The sequence below is a fragment of the Amia ocellicauda genome, chromosome 1 (assembly GCF_036373705.1).
Source record: "Amia ocellicauda isolate fAmiCal2 chromosome 1, fAmiCal2.hap1, whole genome shotgun sequence".
NCBI classification, from domain to species: domain Eukaryota; kingdom Metazoa; phylum Chordata; class Actinopteri; order Amiiformes; family Amiidae; genus Amia; species Amia ocellicauda.
The window spans coordinates 49,409,837-49,430,834 of record NC_089850.1 but is presented as its reverse complement, the minus strand read 5'-3'; the positions used below and the strand labels follow the sequence as shown (position 1 = coordinate 49,430,834).

General features: G+C 40.7%; 1 protein-coding gene across 3 annotated transcripts in view; it reads left to right on the top strand.

The window, feature by feature from the left end:
* The window catches only part of opcml (opioid binding protein/cell adhesion molecule-like), a 558,777-nt gene that overhangs the window by 466,465 nt on the left and 71,314 nt on the right, over positions 1-20,998 (top strand). For all 3 annotated transcript variants that reach the window (XM_066707915.1, XM_066707899.1, XM_066707907.1), the window contains one exon: positions 17,152-17,277. In XM_066707915.1, coding sequence (XP_066564012.1) covers positions 17,152-17,277 — 126 coding nt within the window. The remainder of the gene's footprint in view (positions 1-17,151; positions 17,278-20,998) is intronic.

Here is a 20,998-nt window from a genome sequence, read left to right as displayed (position 1 = left end):
TCATGCATTTTGTGAGATTTCTGTGTGTAAGAGTTCGACAATATTGCAGGATTAATGGCTTAGGTTTCACTGATAGCCGTGCAATATGACCAGCAACAAGTAAGCTTCAGAAGAGATGAAGCATACGGCCTGGGTATTTACACAAAGCTTAGGATGTGCTGCAGAAAACAGTGTCTGTCAATACTACCGCCATGAGTGGTAGCTGCAATAACAATGCTTCCAGCAGTAGAAACATATTCACTTATTCACTTGCCATACGTTCACCGCTCTCTGTGGATTCAACAAAACAGCACATGAATCTCAAGCATTGTCCCAGTCCACAGTAGTAAACTGTGTACACATGACAGGGATTTAGGGTGTGTCGTCAAGGGCAGTTAACTTTCCCTTGAGTGGCCAAGCATGGGGAAATACAGTCTTAAGAGGAAATTAGCAAACTCTTACAAATAACTGTTCTTTAGTGGCTGAGCTGACCGTTTTTAAACAGACCACAATGGAGCACACAGGCTACTCCTCCAACAAATATACGTGCACCCAACAATATGGAATATGTACGCAGATTCAGCCGCACAGGGAGTCCATAGCGCTGAAATCAGAGCACAGGCTGGCCACTATAAATGTGCCGCCGCAGTGAGTTGCTCTTTAGTCCTTACTCATGCTATGCTTTTATACACCCATGGCAGTGCTGACTATTTAATTTGACAAATTAGATCTTACACAGCACTAGCACCTGTAAACGGGGTATGTACATAAACCCAAGGAAAATCCATTTAAACAGCATGCAGAGAACTGCAACTAATAGAGGCAAGCACTCTTGAGGATTGAGGCAGTAAGCCGAATTTACCATGCCTTCACAAGCTAGTCTTGGCCCCGTTTCTCTGAAGGATCCTTTGATTCAGGCTGCCTGTCACCAGCGCTCAGACAAGTCTTCATCAAAACTAAATAATACGTAGCACGGCATGGTGAAGAGGATGGGGGTAATTGAATTTCATCATAAACCATTCTGCATCAGTTCTATTTTGGTCCTCCAAGCATGATGATTTGAGGCTGTGTTTTTATGAGAAATGGAAAGAAGAAGAAGAAGAAGAAGAACAAGAAGAAGAAGAAGAAGAAGAAGAAGAAGAAGAAGAATAGAAAAAAGGAAAGAAAGATTTCTATCTCTATTCGATACCCCTCTATGTAATAAGCACAGGGACTCATTACTGGATTCAGAAGAATCTCTTCTCCTGAATCCAAGCTAGAGTAATGAGGCATTTGAAATATTCAGAAGCATTAACAGTACAGAAATAGGAGAGGGAGCCCAGAGAAGATTAGCCTGTTAAACACATTAGGAGTTGGTTCATTAAGGTTTTTATTTTTTTAAGCCCTGGTAGGCAGGGCTTAATTTCACAATATCAGAATTGTAAGTGCGCTATCGTTACGGTAGGAGGCAGGGTTTTGGTGATGGCTGGGTAGGCCTGTCTTTGGCTCCGGCTCGGCTGACAACACAAAATGCAGTCATGTTAACCGCTTTCATGTTACAATAACATTCTAGCAACGTCTCCAATCGGATATTTCTAACTTTCCCAGATCAACCCCTGAGGCTGGACATGTGAATCCCCTTAATAGAGTCCTGCACAGCTGAAATAATGCAGTGAATGTAATGCACAGTATAACCCAGCTAAAGCGCCTGACACATACGGTGTCTCTAAGTCACAGAGTGTAAATGATAATCACAGAAGATTTAATTGAAAAGCGGCCGCTCACACTGACACCTTGAATAAACTGTGTCATAATCTTTACCTTTCTCCCTGATTGCATTATCAAATGTTTTAATAATAGAAATGCCTGTTTGAGTTATGCAGAAATGAATCACTGTTGGATTGTCCTCTCTGTTTGGGTAAATATGTTATGAAATATCAAATCAGGCATGCATGAGTCACACTTATTAAGCTCCGTTTTAAGTCTGAGATAACACTTGGAAACGCACACATTTAGATGATGGCAATGGCTTTTAAACAGCCTTTATATGATCAGTTCAGAAAGGAACAGCCAAGTCGCTCTTTAAACATCTAGTAATTTGCCTGTTTCGAATAAACATATAGACATCCAAGAGATCGGTACGAGAGAAGCAAAGTTACGGTGCACGGTGCAGTTCTGCCTTGGAAGTTTTATTTTTTTATAAAACTAATAATGAAAGAATGATACAATGATAATGTTACATAACTAAGAGCAAACATGAGAGAGATCTATAGGATTTAATTATAATATGCATTTGTTTCATATAATAGAATACAATTATTAGATCTATGATTACACCTTCACAGATGTAAGTATGTTTTATAGTGCTATTGCTTACCCTTGTAATATCGAGTACGTGTCAAAGACTAAGTCATGTTAATCCATGTAAGTCACCTCGGTTAAAAGCTTCAGCTAAATAACTAAACTATACTAAATAACTGAAATAAGCAGCAGCATGAAGATGGATAAGGAGATGAAGAAGGATAAGGATAAGGAGGAGGAGATGAGGAGGAGGAGGAGGTGGTATAAATAAACAGGAGAGGTCTGACTGAGCGATTGATCTGGCTAGTCTGAAACAGCTGCTCATAATCCGCCTGTGAATGTGATCAGAGGCTCTGATAGCACCAAGGCTCCAGCCAGGATTTCAATAAGCCCCTGTAGGGAAACGACTCACAAAGAGCAGCGCCAATGTGTGCTCGACAAGAACCCCGGAGGACTGTCCTCTCCTGTCGATCCCTATAATAAAACCCAGAGCTGCCGTCAGAAGGCAGGGGAGAAGCATTATCAAATGTCAACAGAGACTGCGGCTGCCAGAAAGGTAATGGCCTTGTGATAATTTGTCATCTCCAATGTTGTTGTCATTATTTTTGTTATTAATAATAATAACAACAATGACCAGCAAAATGTGTTTGTCGTGACTATCATTTCAGCCCTTTGCCTAAGCTGTGATGAAAGCAGCAAACAGATGAGAGAATGTAGTAACTGAACAGAATTTCACAACTTCAAAGAGACGCACATGGGTTCTCAATAGATAGATAAAAAAAAATACATACATAAATAAATTACACCGGTGCCATAAAAGGAGCATATGCTCTGACTGAATCTGTTGCCCATATTCTTTGCCCTTTTAAAATAGTCCTTTCTCCTGAAATTTCTAACATCCTTAGCATCATTGGTATTCTCCCCACAGACCCTCTCCTCTCCAGTACGCTGAAGGCTTCTTTTGCGAGCAGGAGCAATAGGAAAGGCACCGTTTTAAACCCTACAGAAGGAAGGTAATAATAATTTCTTAAAAAAAAAAAAATCAAACCCTCACCACTAATAGCACCGAATTCAGTCACAATTCCTCTCCTTTCTGCTCGCCTTGAGAATAAAAAGAGGATTCAATGGAGGATAAAAAGGCAGCTTTGAAGGAGGAACTTGTCAGACGAAAGTTAGAGATAATGCATCTTGTTCAAGTGCATCATCTATACTATTTAAACAGCCTCCCCAAAGTTTTAAGAAAGGAGCGGCCCACTTGCCTCGGCAGTCACCACATATCTCGGAGGAAAACATCTTTCTGAAAGAAACTCTTAATTGTCTCCATTCATGGACGTGATTGACAGGGGGATATTTTGAAGATGTGACCAAGAAGTTTACATAACTTGCTTCCCCTTCAAAGCACGGAGCTCTGAGGCTCAGGGACAGTACAGCGCCAAGCTACGGGGAGGAGCACATCAAAGAAAATAAAACGTGTACAATAAAAATCATAAAGTTGCAATGGGAAATAGATTGGGGAAAAAAACAGGTTTCAACACTGTTTTTTCTTAAACATGGACTGCATAGCATTGTATGCAAATGTTTTCAACTGTTTTAATTAACAGAGGATAAGAAAAGAAAAAAAGTGAATTAGTCAGAGGGCCGAGGTGTCTATTCTATTTTTTGTTCTGCCAGCAGGGCAGGTGAAGCTGATTCAGTGTGCCCTGCAGAGTTGAAGGTGATACATCCATCTCAAGTTGCTTTCACTGCCCAGGATGTGAAAGAGTATTAGAGCAGAGAAAAAGAGGGAAAAAAGAAAAAAGAAAATTGCAATTCAAAACATTATTCTGTACAATCAGCATGTTTCCCATAAACAGCTTATTTACCTGCTGCTCCCCTGGAGGTACCAGTCAAGCAATTATAATAAATGCAGCCAACAAATCCATACATATGTGAAGATGTAATGATGCATCAGTGTCCACGGCTGTTTAGCGCTCAGCCCGGAGGGTGCTGGCTGTGTCTCCAAGGAGCAGCCTGACATTGCCTGACATTCAGCCATCTTCCCGCCGCCTCCCAGCTCCCTGTACAGCAACCGAGGCACAACGCCACACACACCTCCCCGTGCTCAGCGTTCAAACTCGCCACCAAGGAAAGGGCCCTGCTGCAGACCGTTCGTCTACCACAGGGCACCCTCACCCCAAACTACAAGGATACGTACTGAACGCAGTTTAGCTACATCACTTCAGTGGTCTTCCCACACTTGGACCACACGTTTCCATGGTCTGCCATGCGACTCTACGTACACTGCTGTGTACTTTGGCACCAAATGCATATAAACAAATATACATACACACCTGTTGCGTTGATCTGTTTGCAGTTTTGCCCCTTTGCTGTCTCACTCCGCTGTTGCATTGACACGATCTTGTGATCTACATTTGTGAATGTCGACTAAGGAACATCCATGTCCATCGTGTACATAAAGTAATAAGGTAATTAAAAACAAATAATTTTAATGATCCTGTTCTCAGATTGAGGAGCTCATACAGGTTTTAGAAAAACAATCAGCAGATATGCTTCTAATGAAGCCTTGTGCAGCATACCTCACTAATGTGTTTGTTCATGAACGCGGTGATGTCAACGCAGGCAGGAGGCTGAGAGCAGCATGGTTAAAAGGCTCCTTTAAAAGGTTCTCGTGTCACAAAACTAAATCATTTGCGAAAAACATATTTTGAGATGCAGTGCACTGTAACCAAATTCAACGTCACACTCTCACTCTCACTCACACACACACACACACACACACACACACACACACACACACACACACACACACACACACACACACACACACACACACACACACACACACACACACACACACACACACACAGTAGTTCTTATATTTTTCTGTAGCCAACTCAGAACTGTGACCTGTAATTTGACAAAGTGAGTCCAGCTGAAACAATGAGACTTTGATTAAAGCCAAGGTTAAGCGGTTCTAACTCCCAGGCAGCTGTAAAGAGGCTTTTAATTGGACAGCAGCTGCAGACCGACCAAAAGCTGACAAACAAAACATCAGACTTATATACATTGTGGCGCATTCAAGACTAAAGCCTTCCCAAGGTATTAACTAAGATCATCAAAGCAGCAAGCACATAATTAAGCAGTGGACATTATCAGCAAGATAACTCAGCGGTTGCGACAGTGAAGTCTCAGGCCAAATGTTTAGGGACTCCTAATAAAATACAAGGTCAAATCAGTCAGGGTAAAATCCACTAAAATGGGATAATGAAACTATTACTTTCACAGTAAAGGGAGTGGTTTATCAGGCTGCATTCCAGCATACTTACATTGAAAATGTATTCTGATATTAAGATATTAGAAAGCAATTAATTTAGATTTTAGAGGAACAGTGAGGATCCAGCCTGGTGTACAGGGTGCTGTATCAGGCAAACTGTGATTTACAGCAAAGAAGTATCACTCAGATGTTAAAAATAAACTGAGAGATAAAGGAAAAAGTGTTGCAAGTAATAATAGTTAATTTATGTAGGCTACTCATTTTAAGGTCTCATTTAAATATGTAGAATCTATTTACAGTGTGGAAACAAAAAGAAAACAAAACTACATTATACTACTTATCTATCCATTTCATTCCTATATTTGATGTCACAGTAATGTTGTGTGCTTTATTTCAGGCAACTTTTATTTAGCATGTGTTGTGGGGCATTAACTACAATAGGTGGTTGGAATGTAACTGGTCAATCCCAATTAAAATGACAGATTAAATTACAATTTAAATCATGAGCACAATCAAATTTAATTTACAATTTCAGTCCCAATGATGCCTCAGTTGCTGAAATTATATATACTGCTCAGAAAAATTAAGGGAACACTCCAGGTTCAGAAATCAATGTTAAGTGTCCCTTAATTTTTTTGAGCAGTATAGTAAATATAAACTGTAAAAATAAATAAATAAATAAATATTATGTAGGCTACTGACACATAAATAAGTAACAAATACAAATATGTAAACAAATAAATACAACATTTAGTTTGTTCAAACAAATTGGGGGCCGTGGAGTAGTGGTAGTGCTTGACCCCACCACCTCACACACAAACTTTCCTCTAAAGGCTCTGTTCTGGTTACTGCTTTAAACAGGAACCTCTCATAATGACCTTATACACTGAAATACATATTTTTCAGATAATTAATTGACCGGATCAAATGAAAACATCAAATGTACTTTTGCTTTTTAAATCATGTAGTAGGCGCTTACGATCCCACCCTGAAACTGAAGTGCTCTGATTCATTGGATGAATGAAATACTTCTCCACAGGCTGCAAAGAGGTCCTAGGTGGTCAACCTAGAATCTCTCTCTCTCTCTCTCTCTCTCTCTCTCTCTATATATATATATATATATATATATATATATATATATATATATATATATATATTAAGCCATGAACTTTAAAACTTTTGATATGATAAAGTAACCAGGTGTATAAAGCAACTGAGAACCCCAGCTGGAATAAAAATATAAATCCACAGGGGCACAGCAGGAAATGAGTTTGAAAGTCCTGGTTTAATTTATTGAATTAGTAAAAAATAACAACAAAAACAGGGGCAATTAGCTGGGAGGAATTTAATCTGCCTTTACTTATTGCAACAACTATCTCAATATAGTTGTGTTAAAATACATATTTTGACTCTTAAGATTTACAGGTCACATCTGGGTGCTCTTGTGTACAACATATACTATATATATATATATATATATATATATATATATATATATATATATATATATATATAGGTCTACAGATGACAAGATCTAGTAACAAACAGAATACAGACGTGCATAGCAATGCACTTCTTTCTTGAAATGTGACCACTTCCTTCTTGATATCTTTAATGTGTAGTTATTTATGGAATGTTCTAAAGCGAAGAACTCAACATCTGATCAGCATAACATCTTCTGTCATGCCAGATTAATGAAAACTAGTTTCATGTCTTCAGGAAACAAAAAATGCATGCTGAGGTAATATTTTGTCTCCATGTCCATCTGGAAGCTTGCTCAGTTTTCAGGGCTGCACAACGCCAGGCCTAACAGTTTATTAATTGGACTCATTTAACAACACTCCACAGTTAGAAAGGTGCTGACTAGTAGGCTGAGCTGTGTTCCTCCAGGACAGCACCTGTGTGTGTGTGTATATTGAATTCCTCATCATCATCCTATTGAGCAACTGGCAATCTGCTGGTGAAAGAAGGTCAGTTGTCTCTGGGGGGCATAGATTCCCACACTGGCCAGACTGTCTCAGCAAGATCATGAGAACTGACAGGACTTGAACCCTGCACCAGAGTGAATGCTGTAACTCACATGTGCTAACTGGACGTCACATAACCCAGTTCCCTCTCAGTGGAAGAACACTCTCACTGCAGCCTGCCACACCACGAGCCTGTGCAGTCTGGGTCATCTTTGTGACTGGGAACTATCTGATGCACACAGCCCTGCCAGAGCAACAAACCTGTCACGTGAAAATTCCAGTGCCCCGACCAGAGGGGGGTTTGCATGCTGTACTAGGTGCAGAGGGAATGACGTCATAGGACCAGGCCCATGACACCTGTGCCTAGGGCTGCCTCGCAGCATCGGCCGTGCACAGCGATTTCCCTGCCCCTCGGGCCTGCCCCCAGCCACCTGTCGCGTGCCTCTGTGTTCTGCCTTTCCTTCATCGTTCACATCCAACACGGGAAGCCGGGATTCATTAGCCGCGTCTGGGCATGTTGAGTTTCAGGGGACATCAATGATTGATGGCTGTGTTGCTGCCTCTTAAAGGGGCTTAGCCTTCCACTCGTGTATGCAGAGCAGACCCATTGGTAGGAAAGTGGGAGGCAAACAGCTGGTACAGTACAGAGTCTGGTGTGTGCTGCACCTGAGTGCAGGATTAAAGAAGAGCCGGCTTTTGTTTGCATTGTGAATAGCCGTGTGGATCAGCAGGAGTCCTAATTGAGCTAAATGCTGTGTTTCTTCCTTCTGTTGAACCGGTTATTATTTACCAGGTACTTACCATTTAACACATTTAACTCCCTTTTCTGAGGTCACTATTAGTTACCATTTTATTTGTTTGCCTTTATATAATTTTATTTTGATTTCCTTAACACAATTTGCAGTTCTTTCACTGAACCTGTGGCAAAGGACTGGGTGTGCACTTCACTAAACTGATTTCTCATTACAGCTGTATAGCGGTGTTACTGCAGTTTAATCTGTGGCAAAAAACACAATTTACTGAGAAAATATCGGTGTGATCTGTATCTTACATGTCCAGATAATATTCTATTGCTAACAGGTAAACTACACAAGTTCTTGTCTCCTGCTGGTCGACAGGCTCAATATTTCTGTGCCTCCTGAAATGAAGTCAGCATCTGACAAGTGACAAACTGCTCTTGCCTAAAGCAACGAGACTATCATCCTGCAGGGGCCGTCAGAGACTACCAGGACAGCTCGTCTCTTAGATCTCTTACTAAAATGTTTCCTCAGCCACATTTTCTTTGTTAATGTTAATGTTTATCTGCGTCTGTTGAGTGTTACTACAATTACTACCAATAATAATTTGTACTATTCCTATTGTACTGTTTGACGGTTTTCACGCTGCTATTAACAGCTGATACTACAACATCTGTATGTAAGACTGCATTGATAAAGAACTCAATATAAGAAGAATACAAAAAGGTGCTTTAAAAAAATAATAATAATAATCCTCTTTAACTGTATTGTAAGAACTAATTTCCCAAACACAGTTGAGGGGGGCTGAGGCCCTGTGCCGCCTGGAGTACTGAGGGCACAGTGTGTGCTGAACGGCAGAGTGCATCGCATCTGAGGAGCACTGGCTGGGTCCGAATGAGTTCTGACACTTTAATGGCGTGGAGCCTGAAGACATCAGACACAAATATGTTCCTCAGCACCAATGGGCCAATGTGAAGCTGTCCCACCGCAGGAGGAGACAGAGTTCCCGTTATGAACTATATAACACAACCCAAACAGGCAAAGCAGTTCACTGAAAATATTGCAGGGAAATAAAAATAAAAAATAAAAAAAATAAAGAAAACATCTGGAATTGCTTCATGTATAAATCATGTTCAGGCAGGATGGCGGGCAGGGTGCGCAAAAAGCTTCTCTTTTTTTTTTGTCCTATATATTATATATTTGAAGGCTACTGTGTTTCTATCTGAGAGATCACACAGAACCACGCATTATCACTTCATTATTAGCCTGTTCTAATACACACTGATTACATGAATCAATAAGTCTGAGCTGGAAATATTGAGCACAGTTTCAGAATATAAACTAATTGAAGTACTGATATGGGGGTGGGTGTTGGAGGAGGTGAAACAGAAGAAAAACATTTTAAACTTTACACTTAAAAAAGGCACCATTCTGGCTGAAAGCAAAATGTGAAATCAGAAAATTGGGAGTCACCAAGTAAGCACACAATGATAACTTGCAAAACCTGCGTAACTGAAAATTAGCCACCAACGTGCCATGATGTTTTTTTAGGTCAGCCTATCTGAACTGCATACAGTTTGGTAAACCTCTCCAAACCACTCATCATTGCATGGGAACAATCCCGGGCAGCTGCTGATTGCCACTGAGAGCACTGTGTGCTGGTTTCCAGTGCCCAGGGTGCGCCGCCTCCTCCCAGGCTGCTCTTCAGAGAAACACAGCTTAATAAAATGGGGCTCCTGAGTGCCTGTAAAGTCCAGCACATCACTCCGCTGTCCACTGTGTTTTTCTCGTTCATCTATGAACAATATTCTCCTCATGACAACTGATTGCAAGCTACAAATCTAAACCCTCTAATTCTGCAGAGGAATTGTATTTTATTACATAAATAAATAAATGAGTAGAGGGGAAATAATAGTGTCTCTTTATGGGCTTGTGCATCTGTTTCTGTGAGTAATAGTGTCAATAGGGTGCTGCTGATAGGCATCGGTCAGATGTAAAGCACACATGGTTACTCAATAGTAACTGCTAATAACCCCCAGGTGTAGAATGTCAGGCTGCCCAGCTTTTTCACAGTGAATATTTCATTTGTGTATAACCATCCATCACCCTGATCCTTTACTGTAAGGATTGTATTGCATTCACCAGCCATTCTGTCTCCATCAGGAAGCCCGTGACATCCAATACAAGGTGCACTAATGGGAGCATTTTAAACAAAGAGCAAAGAGTGGTGCCACTTTGACTGAGGACAAGTTCCATCGTTCATTTTAATTTGTATAATTTATTTCATTATTGATTTAAAAATGTAAGTGTTAAATAAGCTTTATTTTAATTGATAACACTTAAAAAAATCTTGTTTAACAAAAGAAAAAAACTCCTGTTCTCCACCTACATTATCATAATTTATATAATTGTATGGTATGTCAGGTATGTCATGGTTTTATACAGCGCCGTATGCATTTCACTTCAAGCTTGTCCTTGACAGTACGTTTACTCAATTAGAAAAGGGAAGACAGGAAGTATATTACAAATCGCATGCTGCTGGCAGGTCCCTGGGGTGCCACTTCATAACTTCATAGGAGTGAACACAGGACTTTTTCTCCCGCGTAAGAACTGCATGTACCCCTGGTTTGTAACTGCTATATTCCCCAGATCTGAGAGGGTCTCCAGCCCCAGGAGATCTCCTGTACAGAAAAGATATCTGGCAAATCTTTTCCTATCTACCACTAAAATAGCACCCATATCTTACAGAGAATACCTAATGTACACAGTCCCTCTTCTCTGAAGTGCAAACTCGGCAGGGGGTGCACATGAGGACAGTAACGGGAACACACAATCAAGATGCATCGCGTTATCTATGGTTGTGAAAGCTTAGGAATATACAGACACACACATATATATATTGTGGAAATATCTTGGTGAGGCCTTCATCCAGTAGATGGTAAATACAGGCTGATGATGATGATATACATACTGTATATATATAGAGATTTTTATTTTAAAATGAAAAAAGTACAAAACTGTAGAAAAAGGACAACGGCTCATGTATTAAATTATATTTCTCCTCCGGGCCAGCCACGACCTCCCATTAAAAACTCTATTTTCGTCCACTGCGTAGATTGAATTTCAACCTATACTGCCTCACTGTCCCCATTAGACTGACTGAAAGGAGCTCATCCAACTCTCCATGTCAGGCCTCTCGGCGACTGAACTCTTTTCATATCTTGGTCCGAAACTGGAGGTTCTGAGTACACGGGCATAGCACAGTTCTTCTGTAGTCAGCCTTGATAATGTACACGCATGAAACCAACCACAGTGAGCAATGAGATGCCAAGCACCAATGACCTCCACCAGAACTTTTTTTCCTGAATAAAATCAAACTGAATAACAAAATAGTTGAGCAATTTAAGTCACCAAGGACTAGGGCATTTTCTGTATTTTCTTCTCTGGGCACAAATAGGATGATTGAAATGTTTTAATCTAAAATCTAAAAAATAAAAATAAACCATAAACCAACAAAGGAGAGCTTGTAACACTCAGCTTAGTCAATGCATTCTCTTCTCTCATTGTACTGTCACCTGGATATAAATTGTATTAGCCATGCAAATGTGCCAACACAATGCAACCAGCAAATTCAGAGTTTTTCTTTTTACTCATTCCTTTATCCAAAAGCTGCTTATTCACACTGCATCCCCCAATGGCACTGAAAAAAATAAATCCACATTTATTCATGTCAGTTTAATAAACTACCCGGCACCATTTGGCAGATGGCAGTTATCTTGAAGCGGTAGTTACATGAAATTCACAGAATAGCGCAACTCAGGGGATTTCATCAGCGCATGTTTTCCATATTGTATGTTGATCATTTAACTGCCACTCGTATTCAGCTATGTTCTTCCTAAGATGACTCTCTTTAACAGGCGTACCGATGCGTCTGGGTGAAAGCGGAGCCCCAAAAACAAGGAAAGAATTTATTCTCCATTAACTATGCACATGTAACAAACAACAAACTCAACACTACAATAAAAAAACTAACAAACAAAAACAGCCTGGAGGTGAAAACACCATGAAAGATTTACTGAATTTAACAGTAAAGGCTGGTTTCACGGACTTCATGGACTACTCCGATGTTATTTTAGGCTAATCAAATGCTGTGAAAAACAGCCATATACGATAAAAAAAAGGGAAATATTTTTTTCCAAGCAGTCACTCACTCTCAGGTGAATATTTACATATTCATATTTTCCTCACTAATATATAATCAATCAGATCTTGCCAGCTGTGATCTGGTAGTGTCAAAGGTGCGATCCAATTGTGGCTGACAAAAAATATATCAATCGCATTTGCAAAGCACAGCAGGCGATCCTTCAGCCTCCGCTCCAAATTCCTATACACAAAGAAGCCCCTTCCTGCCTTTCTTCTCTGTCAATTTAAATATTTTCTCCCAGTATCTGGCTGCGCTCTAATGAAAGACCTGCACTTTCCATGGTTTAGCTACCACACTGTCTCCTTCGGGTTCCTTGAAGAAGGGGTGGGGGAAATAAAAAAATGAAACTAAAAAAACTTGGCAACCAGAACAGCAGCACTCACAGAAGCTTCCTCATTACGACACAGTTTCAGATAGTAACTGTAAGAAAAAAAACACTTACAATGAGCTGCAAGACGACCTCATTCATTTCATGTGTGGAAAACCTTACAGGGGAAAAAAAAAGGAGACACAGAAATGGCAATAAGCTAAGGCAGCAGGGGAGTGGGGGTGGGGGTTGTGTTGATTTGTGTGGTCTTATACAAACACAGCACAATTCCCCCTAGTTGGTTTATAAATATCATTGCATGCCCGAACTGCAGAATAATTGTATCTTTACATGAGCTGCACAAGGCAAGAGGTGATTTTTAATAACACAGTCTGCCAGCCTCCCTGCTCATCTACCCTATATTGATTTCTGATTTGAAGGAGCCAGGCAGGCAACCGCTGTCTAGTAAAACTCATTCCTGAGGCTGTGACTTTTCCAATTGTTTCTCGTCTCTCCCACAAAAGCTGGGCGTATAAAAAGGGTCGGATCACAGCACTGCCAAACCCTTCTGTAAAGAGGAAAGTCAACTGATCCGAGTTTAGTTACACCCTCACAACTGGGCCCTCTCTCACAAAGGGGAAGGGTTTGAGATGTGGGAGGGGTAAACATGAGGTCCTACTCTGCTTTTCTGAAGAATGTGTTTGCTGTCTGTTTGCCATCAACATTTGTAATCTCAAATAGGATTTATTAATACTAATCAAGTAATGAATTCATATTACTCCTCATGGAAGTACAAATGTCTCTCAAAGTTGCCTGCTGTTTTAGGTCGTTTAAGATGGCAACCATACATGTAGCAGCTTAGAAAGAAAAAGGAAATAAATAAAATCATAAAAAAACCACTCAAGAGGCGCTGCTGTGGAAAAGAAAAACTGCTGCAATTAAATCCGCACTTCTTTATTAGTCACAGACTCTTCTCCAGGACGCTGCTGGGAGCAGCCCTGGAGCAGAACCATTTGGAGAAGTAATCTACATGTCTGCTGAATAGTGATTGAGATTTATGTTATTAGCTTCTAAATGGTTACAACAGGCGTTTGCACTTGTTCTCTCTGACCGTCTTACTGGTGTTATTTGGATTCAGCCTAGGTTAAGACTTTGGGTTTGGCTGTGGTTAGGGTTACATCTCCCAGTAAATTATGAGGCTTCATGTCAGGAACGAGCTGCATTTCCTCTGGCAAAATGTTTATTTATGTCTACAGCTTCAAAAAACAAAATGAAAATGTACAGTCCAATGGATTGCTCTATTGTGGGTATGTGTGGTGTCCTGTCATGGTCAAGCAGAATGCAAGCTCAGAAGAAAGACTTGGAAAAAACATATAGCTGATGTTATCCCTGTATTATCTGCAGAGTTGGGACTAAATATTTGAAAATATTACAATTGAAAATTAAAACAAATTACTACACAACAGCTCTTGTGCAAACCTCTGTTTGCTTGTCAGCCAGTATTACGTAATGTGACAAACCCTCCTGGATCATGTTCCACCAGATTTGAATATAGAAAATAATACACTTTAATGCATTTCAACAGTCAACTTGACACAACTTACATGAAGTCTCTCTCCCTCTCTCTCTCTCTCTCTCTCTCTCTCTCTCTCACAAACACACACACACAAAACATATCTTACATCAATTACAGTCATTATAATTTACAACTCATTGAGAGGTGACAATATTCACCTGTACAAACAACATTCAGCAAAGCTGCAGATCCAGAGGTCAATGAGATGCAGAAGGCAGCTTACTCCAGGGCATATTAAACCTTACCAAAGTCAACTCTTAACTATGGAAGGCTACACATTGCTGTTCGCACAGGGATTGTCTCCCCATTATCCCCTGCAGGAGGTAAAGCTGCCTCATGTGAGATTCATAAAGGATTTTCACAGGAATAAGCAAATGCAGAGAAAACTGTGCAGAAGTACATTCATTTCATACTTTGACTTTGTATAAAACTCACCTCAGATGAACTCTGCATATTTCAGAGGCATTTCCCCCCAACCTCTGCAGACTCTCATTTTAAGTATTATGTTCTCTGTGTCCTTGTATAACAGTATCCTGTGTGACAGCTTTAGCATTGCCAACTTAATGGCTCTCTTATTGATCTAGCTTCACCTCGCTTCTACAGCAGAGGCCCGAAACCTTTGGAAAGGGGAGGCGCTGAAGGGATTTCTGAAGATTTCCCCCCTGAACACATTTTACAGCATCAATAACCAGCAAAACGGCAAGAAATTCTCCTGTCCTTTTGCTTCATTTCCACTGCAGTTCCAATCACTGAACAAGCAGGCATATCGGAGGCCCTTCTCCTTGTGTCTCACAGGCTAATTTATATGGTGATTGTTTACATGCGCTGGTTTATCTGATGGCATACACCAGCAGAGAGTAAATTGTGTGTGCACATTATAGCATAATGGAGATTAAATTGTGCACATACGTCGACAGACTGATCAAGTTTACCGAAAGGAAAACGAAGTTACAAGATGGCATGCGCGGATGGGATTCAAATGTCCTTTTATAATAAGCACACAGCTTGATCCATATCAGCCTGCTCAGCAAATACACTGCAGCCCAGATTAGACTACTTAAATAGATGGCATAGTTCTGTCTATTTCAGATTGTCAGAAGATGCTTGTCCCATTATCCCCAATTGGTATAGAAAACATGCACCCAGATCAAGAAGGAAGGGCTTGCAGTTTTAAACCTGTTCCTCTGGATTTTGAATGACACCAGAGGCTGAAAAGACCCCTGCCTACTATGGGAACCACTTTCCTGCAATTTACAATACATCTCAAAAATCACATGCCCGGCTCCTCTCTTTTATTCTATAACAATTTTAATGATTAGGGTTGAAGGATTTGTTTGTTATTAAAACAATCTTCTTATGCTGGGGTCACACTACACGATTTTAAGCCCGATCTGAGCCCGATTTGGCCCTCAAGGCAAATCGACACTGATCGTCACGACAAGCAGCCTGGACAGGCACGTCTCCGCCGCCGATGGTGGTGTAGTGAGAGACGGGCTGCTCGCCCTCTGGTCCAATCGTAAGCTAGTCGGAGCCGCTACGATTTCATTGAACATGTTTCATATCTACGAGTCGATCGGCACTGAGAGTGACGTGATCAGCAGCCAATGAGAGCTGAGCTGACTGAAGAAGAGAAAAGAAACAGGAAGAATAAACATGACATTTATTAAAATACTTCCACTACCAATGGTTGTTTCGGGGCAGGTTATTTTAAAATACTATAATACAGGGAAAATAATACTTTCAAATACAAATACCAATTAGTATCTGTAATTGACCCAGGTCTGCGCAAGATATCGATCCCTACAATGCGATGATCATACGTGAGATGGATATAGCCTGTGTGCTGCTCACCTCCAGCTCCACACAGAGTAGACAGGCTGTTGCCCTCGCCTCCCCAGCCATGTCTTCACACACATCCTCTTTTCCCTCCGCTTTGTGTGTTTGTCTGCACAGATGAACACACAGCAACAGCAGCTGGTCGTGTTCTTGTTGCGCAGATTTCCACAGTTCTGCACAGATCTACAGGAATCCACTGATCCCATTGGTGGAGCAGCGCAGTTTGTTTACCTTTTCTCTGGGTGGATCACACGTGTTTCTGTGAGCTGTGGGGAGATTAGAGGCTGTGTCGGAGCTCCCCACTACAAGGATTTCAGATCAGTCGTGAAGTGTGTGTTCCCCTGTTCTTAAGCGATCGTGTAGTGTGCGCTGTTTCACAACACAAAATACATAAATTCAGTGCAAAATAGTCGTTAAGTGTGAGCTGCCCACTGTTCACGGATTGTAGAAATCGTGTAGTGTGACCCCAGCATTAGAACCTCTTCAGATGCCTGAGCTACTCTGTATTAACTGCATTGGAATTGCATGCAGCAGTCAGAGTGGTTAATTGCAGAGGACCACAGAAGTTGCCCGTTTTCCTTGTTTTGTTGTTATGAAGGACGGTGCCAGATTTTGAGCAATAGCCTTGAGAATTGGACGGCTTATGAGACTAGAAGGAATTTCCAAGGACAATCCTCTTTGTGCAGTGGAGTGGAAACAGAGAAATGCATTTGCATGTCTCCCAAAATAATTTGCTTAGCCAAATGTTTAAATATTTAGAAATGGCAGGGATATTATAAAACAGAAACATTGGAACCTGCCCACAATATTTCAATCTCCAAGAATGAAATGTAAAAGCAAAGCAAAGCAAAACAAACGACAACTATAAAGTAGGTTATTCTGTCCCTAAAAAGTAATCTTTTCCATTTGAGAAGAAAACAAAATATAATGTGTGTTTTTTAGGTCTCACTTTTTAACTAATTATATGTGCTTTTGTCCCTCTTTCCTGCAGTTCCTCCAAGGATTGTAAACATATCGAGCAACATCACGGTGAATGAGGGCAGCAGTGTGACTCTCATGTGTTTGGCCATTGGGAGGCCTGAGCCAACCGTCACCTGGAGACATCTCTCATCAAGAGGTAGGACGCACCTGTCTTCCTGTGCCCTCTGGCAAGAACACAGTGATACCTGGTCTGATGAAAGGGCATGGCAGACTTAAGACACGATTAGATTGTTATAGTTCCTCAAAGGAGCAAATAGGTATTTGACTCTCTACCCTTGAACTAAGCAAATGCAGATTACATGGAGCACAATATGATCTATTACAGGTTGTGTGTGCACTGCCAAATATCACCACTCTCTTAAATGTGACGGTTAAGTCATCAGTTTCAATGGATTGATTTAATTATTTATTTACTAATCAGCTGTAAAATATTTGTCTTAAGGAACTCCATATTGTGATTCACATATAAAAGAAAGAAAGGAAAACAATAAATTGAAGTAGTAACAGACAGATGATCTTGCCTATGTCCCGAGTGAAGCGGGCCGATGTTGAAGGCGAGGCACTGTGGTTGTGGTTGCCAGCAGCGTGACTTGGGGTGGGGAGAGCCCAGCTCCCAGACCAGGTGCCTGCCTGGGAGCCTGGAAAGAGTAATAGGTCATGAGCCAGGTTTGTGGAATGGTATCCAGACTGGTGGGGTTCACGATCTGGGTCCTAACATATTGTGAAGCATTGGTGGGTGGGTGTTTTATTAGCCCAGGCACCAGTGAAGCAATGTAAATGGGGCAGCTATGAATGCACAGCCAACCAACTTCAGCCTGGATTTATATACATTTAATTTTGTGTCTTTGCTGTGGAGAAACACACTACTGAAGGTGATTTTTATTGGTTTCTTCTTTAAGTTTGTTCTTCAGTAAGAAAAACCTTTGTGGTATTACAATGTAGAAAGTACAAGCAAAAAATAGATTTAAGGGAAAGATCTGAAGAAGCATGCAGGATTAAAGCAATGTCTACATTCAAAGAAAGAAAACAAAAAATGAATTAAAAAAATATATTTATATAATGGAGACTGTTTTTGGGATACAGGAAGATATTTCTGTTCTGAATCTATTTGGCACAGAGACCTGCACGGGAGTCTGCATTTAGGAGAATCACTCTTTAGAAACAAAGAGATGAACCAGCTCCAATTCAGGATCAAAGAATGTGTTTGCTTGTTTGTTTTTACCAAAAAGCTTTCATTGAAGTGTTTGTACATATCTTTCCATTACACTCGTCAACATTGCAGCAGGCCCATCTTAACGCGGAGGTTGCCATTACAAACATGAAAGATACACTTTGTATTTTTTACTCGGTGTCACTGTCACTTGAATTAGGAACTAAAACTGCAAATATTTAGTGTTGTTGGAGAGTTAATAAGAGGCTGTCGGTTTACAGTTGGATAAATACTACTGGCTACAGCGAGAGCATGCTATCTCTGTTGACATTTCTGTGAGTGCCTTAATGAAAAGAACAAACTCAGAGGAGGCTATTTTGAGTATCTCACAATCCTGCGCTGCTGCTACTGTGAGCATTACCATGCCTTCTTGAACGGTGACATTTCTGAGCACTTCTGCTCTTCTGGTCTGGCCCAATGCTAAGGTCCCAAGATAGGAAAGAAAAGCAGCCCTCATGCCCACAGCCCACAAGGTAAGAAGTTGAGAGGGGATCAGGGATTTCTAGTTTAGTTGATTACCTTTTTATTTTTATTTCTGCACATGTTATGACATGATATTTAATTACATCCTTTATTCCTCGCAACCAAAAAAAAAAGCTAAATCAAGTTTACTTGGATGAAATTACAGCATGACTTCAAATGGACTGTGACATCTTGACAATTAATAACCATGTAGAGTCAGAGGGAAATGTGTCAGTAATATCAGGCCGCCGGTGAAGGGCACTTATTAATGGAAACCTTCCCATGGAAAAGCCGCAAGGAGACACCCAGCCTTTCACGGTGTGATGATGTAATGTGACAGGGCACAGCCAAAACCGCACAAGGCCTGAAACAAATTACAGTCAAAGACATTAATCTTGACATTTTCGATTTCAGGTGTACAGAAAGGTATGAAACATTTTCAATTTGTGCGAATCGTTTATGCTGGGAATCTACATTTGTTCAATATATGCATGCAATCAATTTTAGCTGGAGCTCGATTAAATACAAGCTCCTTTCTCCTTGTGCAGACCCGAATCCCCTGTCGTTTTACCCTTGAGCATGGCAGGAAGGACCTTTACTTCCCCAAAGGCCATTTGGTCTTCAGCCCCTTCTTGCCAAAGTTCACTTAACGGTGACGTACTGCAGCACATTTATTTAGAATTAGAAAATTAATTCTCACAGAAGGCTCCATCTCCATGATTACTATTATTTCTGAAATTCGTATTGTAGCACCATAATGAAGCACTGGTTCGATGCTTCAGTAACTTGCTGTCTGTATACTGTATACTGTCTGTCTGTATATTACATTACATTATTTGTCATTTGTCTGTATAATATATACTGTATATTTTTAATGTGTATAATACTGAAGGTCAATTTGTAGAGCAAGAAAAGTTACTTAAAGTTTATCAGCCTTAATGAAACCAAAGAATGTATTGCTGGCTTAAGATAGCTCAATTGGACCAGGTCTGACCAATATTATTTACACAAGGATCCAAGGAGCTACTGTCACAAATATGGCAGATGATACTGTTAATTTACAACTCCACAGTCAGTTGCAGAGCTCCCTCTTTTAAGTACTGTGGAGCTCCACACCATCTGCTACATGTTCACCTCAGGATCCCACAACCAAATAAGCGTATGTCAGATTGAGCATAATATGTTGTTTTGAGCATCGCCACTTTAGAATGTCTTTCGTCTGTGTGTTTGTTTGGTCACATTCTGTGTATTCTCTACATATTAACTCCACAATGGAGCAGTTACAGTGCAGGTCATTTCTACTCTGAAACAGTCTCACAGAGAAATGGTGGACCGCTTGGATGTCCATAAACGCTTTTTGAGCACTGCGAGGCAGATGGCAAATGTGCAGTATGCCTCGCCATCTATTCCGTTTGCAGTTGGACAGCTATCAAGCAGGCATTCGGGACATCTGCAGGAGAATGAAACGCTGTCCTGTACACCCCACCCTACCCCCACCGCAGAGCTACAAGCACACAACAACACACTGACACAGAGCGCCGCACGGCACACACACAGCCAATAATATTACATGTCAAGTGATTCAGCAAGACTGGCAGCAAACATTACAGGTGATTGTCTAGCCAACACTGGTGTTAAAAGGGCCCCTGGTGATTCTTGGTTTCCTTTCCAGGAGAGGTCTTAACCCGATGTAGGCTTACCAAACATGCTCAGCTGGACCAGGTTGAGCCTCCCCTAGGTCTTGAGCAAATGAGGACTCGATGAGTCTTTTCACTTTATCTGAGTGTAGTTCAAATCTCCTTGGCTAGAGCTTCCACCATTATCTTTTAAAGTTATCTCCATACTTAGGTGGGTTTCAAAGGTTACTAATAAATTAATTTGTATGGATTTATGGTCACATGCCGTAGCTTAAAACAAGCAACACTGTGCAGGGCGTAGGACGTGCCAGACAGAAATTAATGTACACCACTAAATTAATGTTCTTCATTAAAGTGCCCTTCTCTTTCTACACACCACCAAACTTCAAACTACTTGCAAAATAAGTATTTACATTTAAAAGTCAATTATAAATTATTTATAAGATGAGAGACACTTTTCAGCTACCTGTTCAACTTTGTGGCCATACCATACATTGCTATAAGTTATAACTAATTTATAATGTTATCAGTCAGCTACCAAAGTGTGA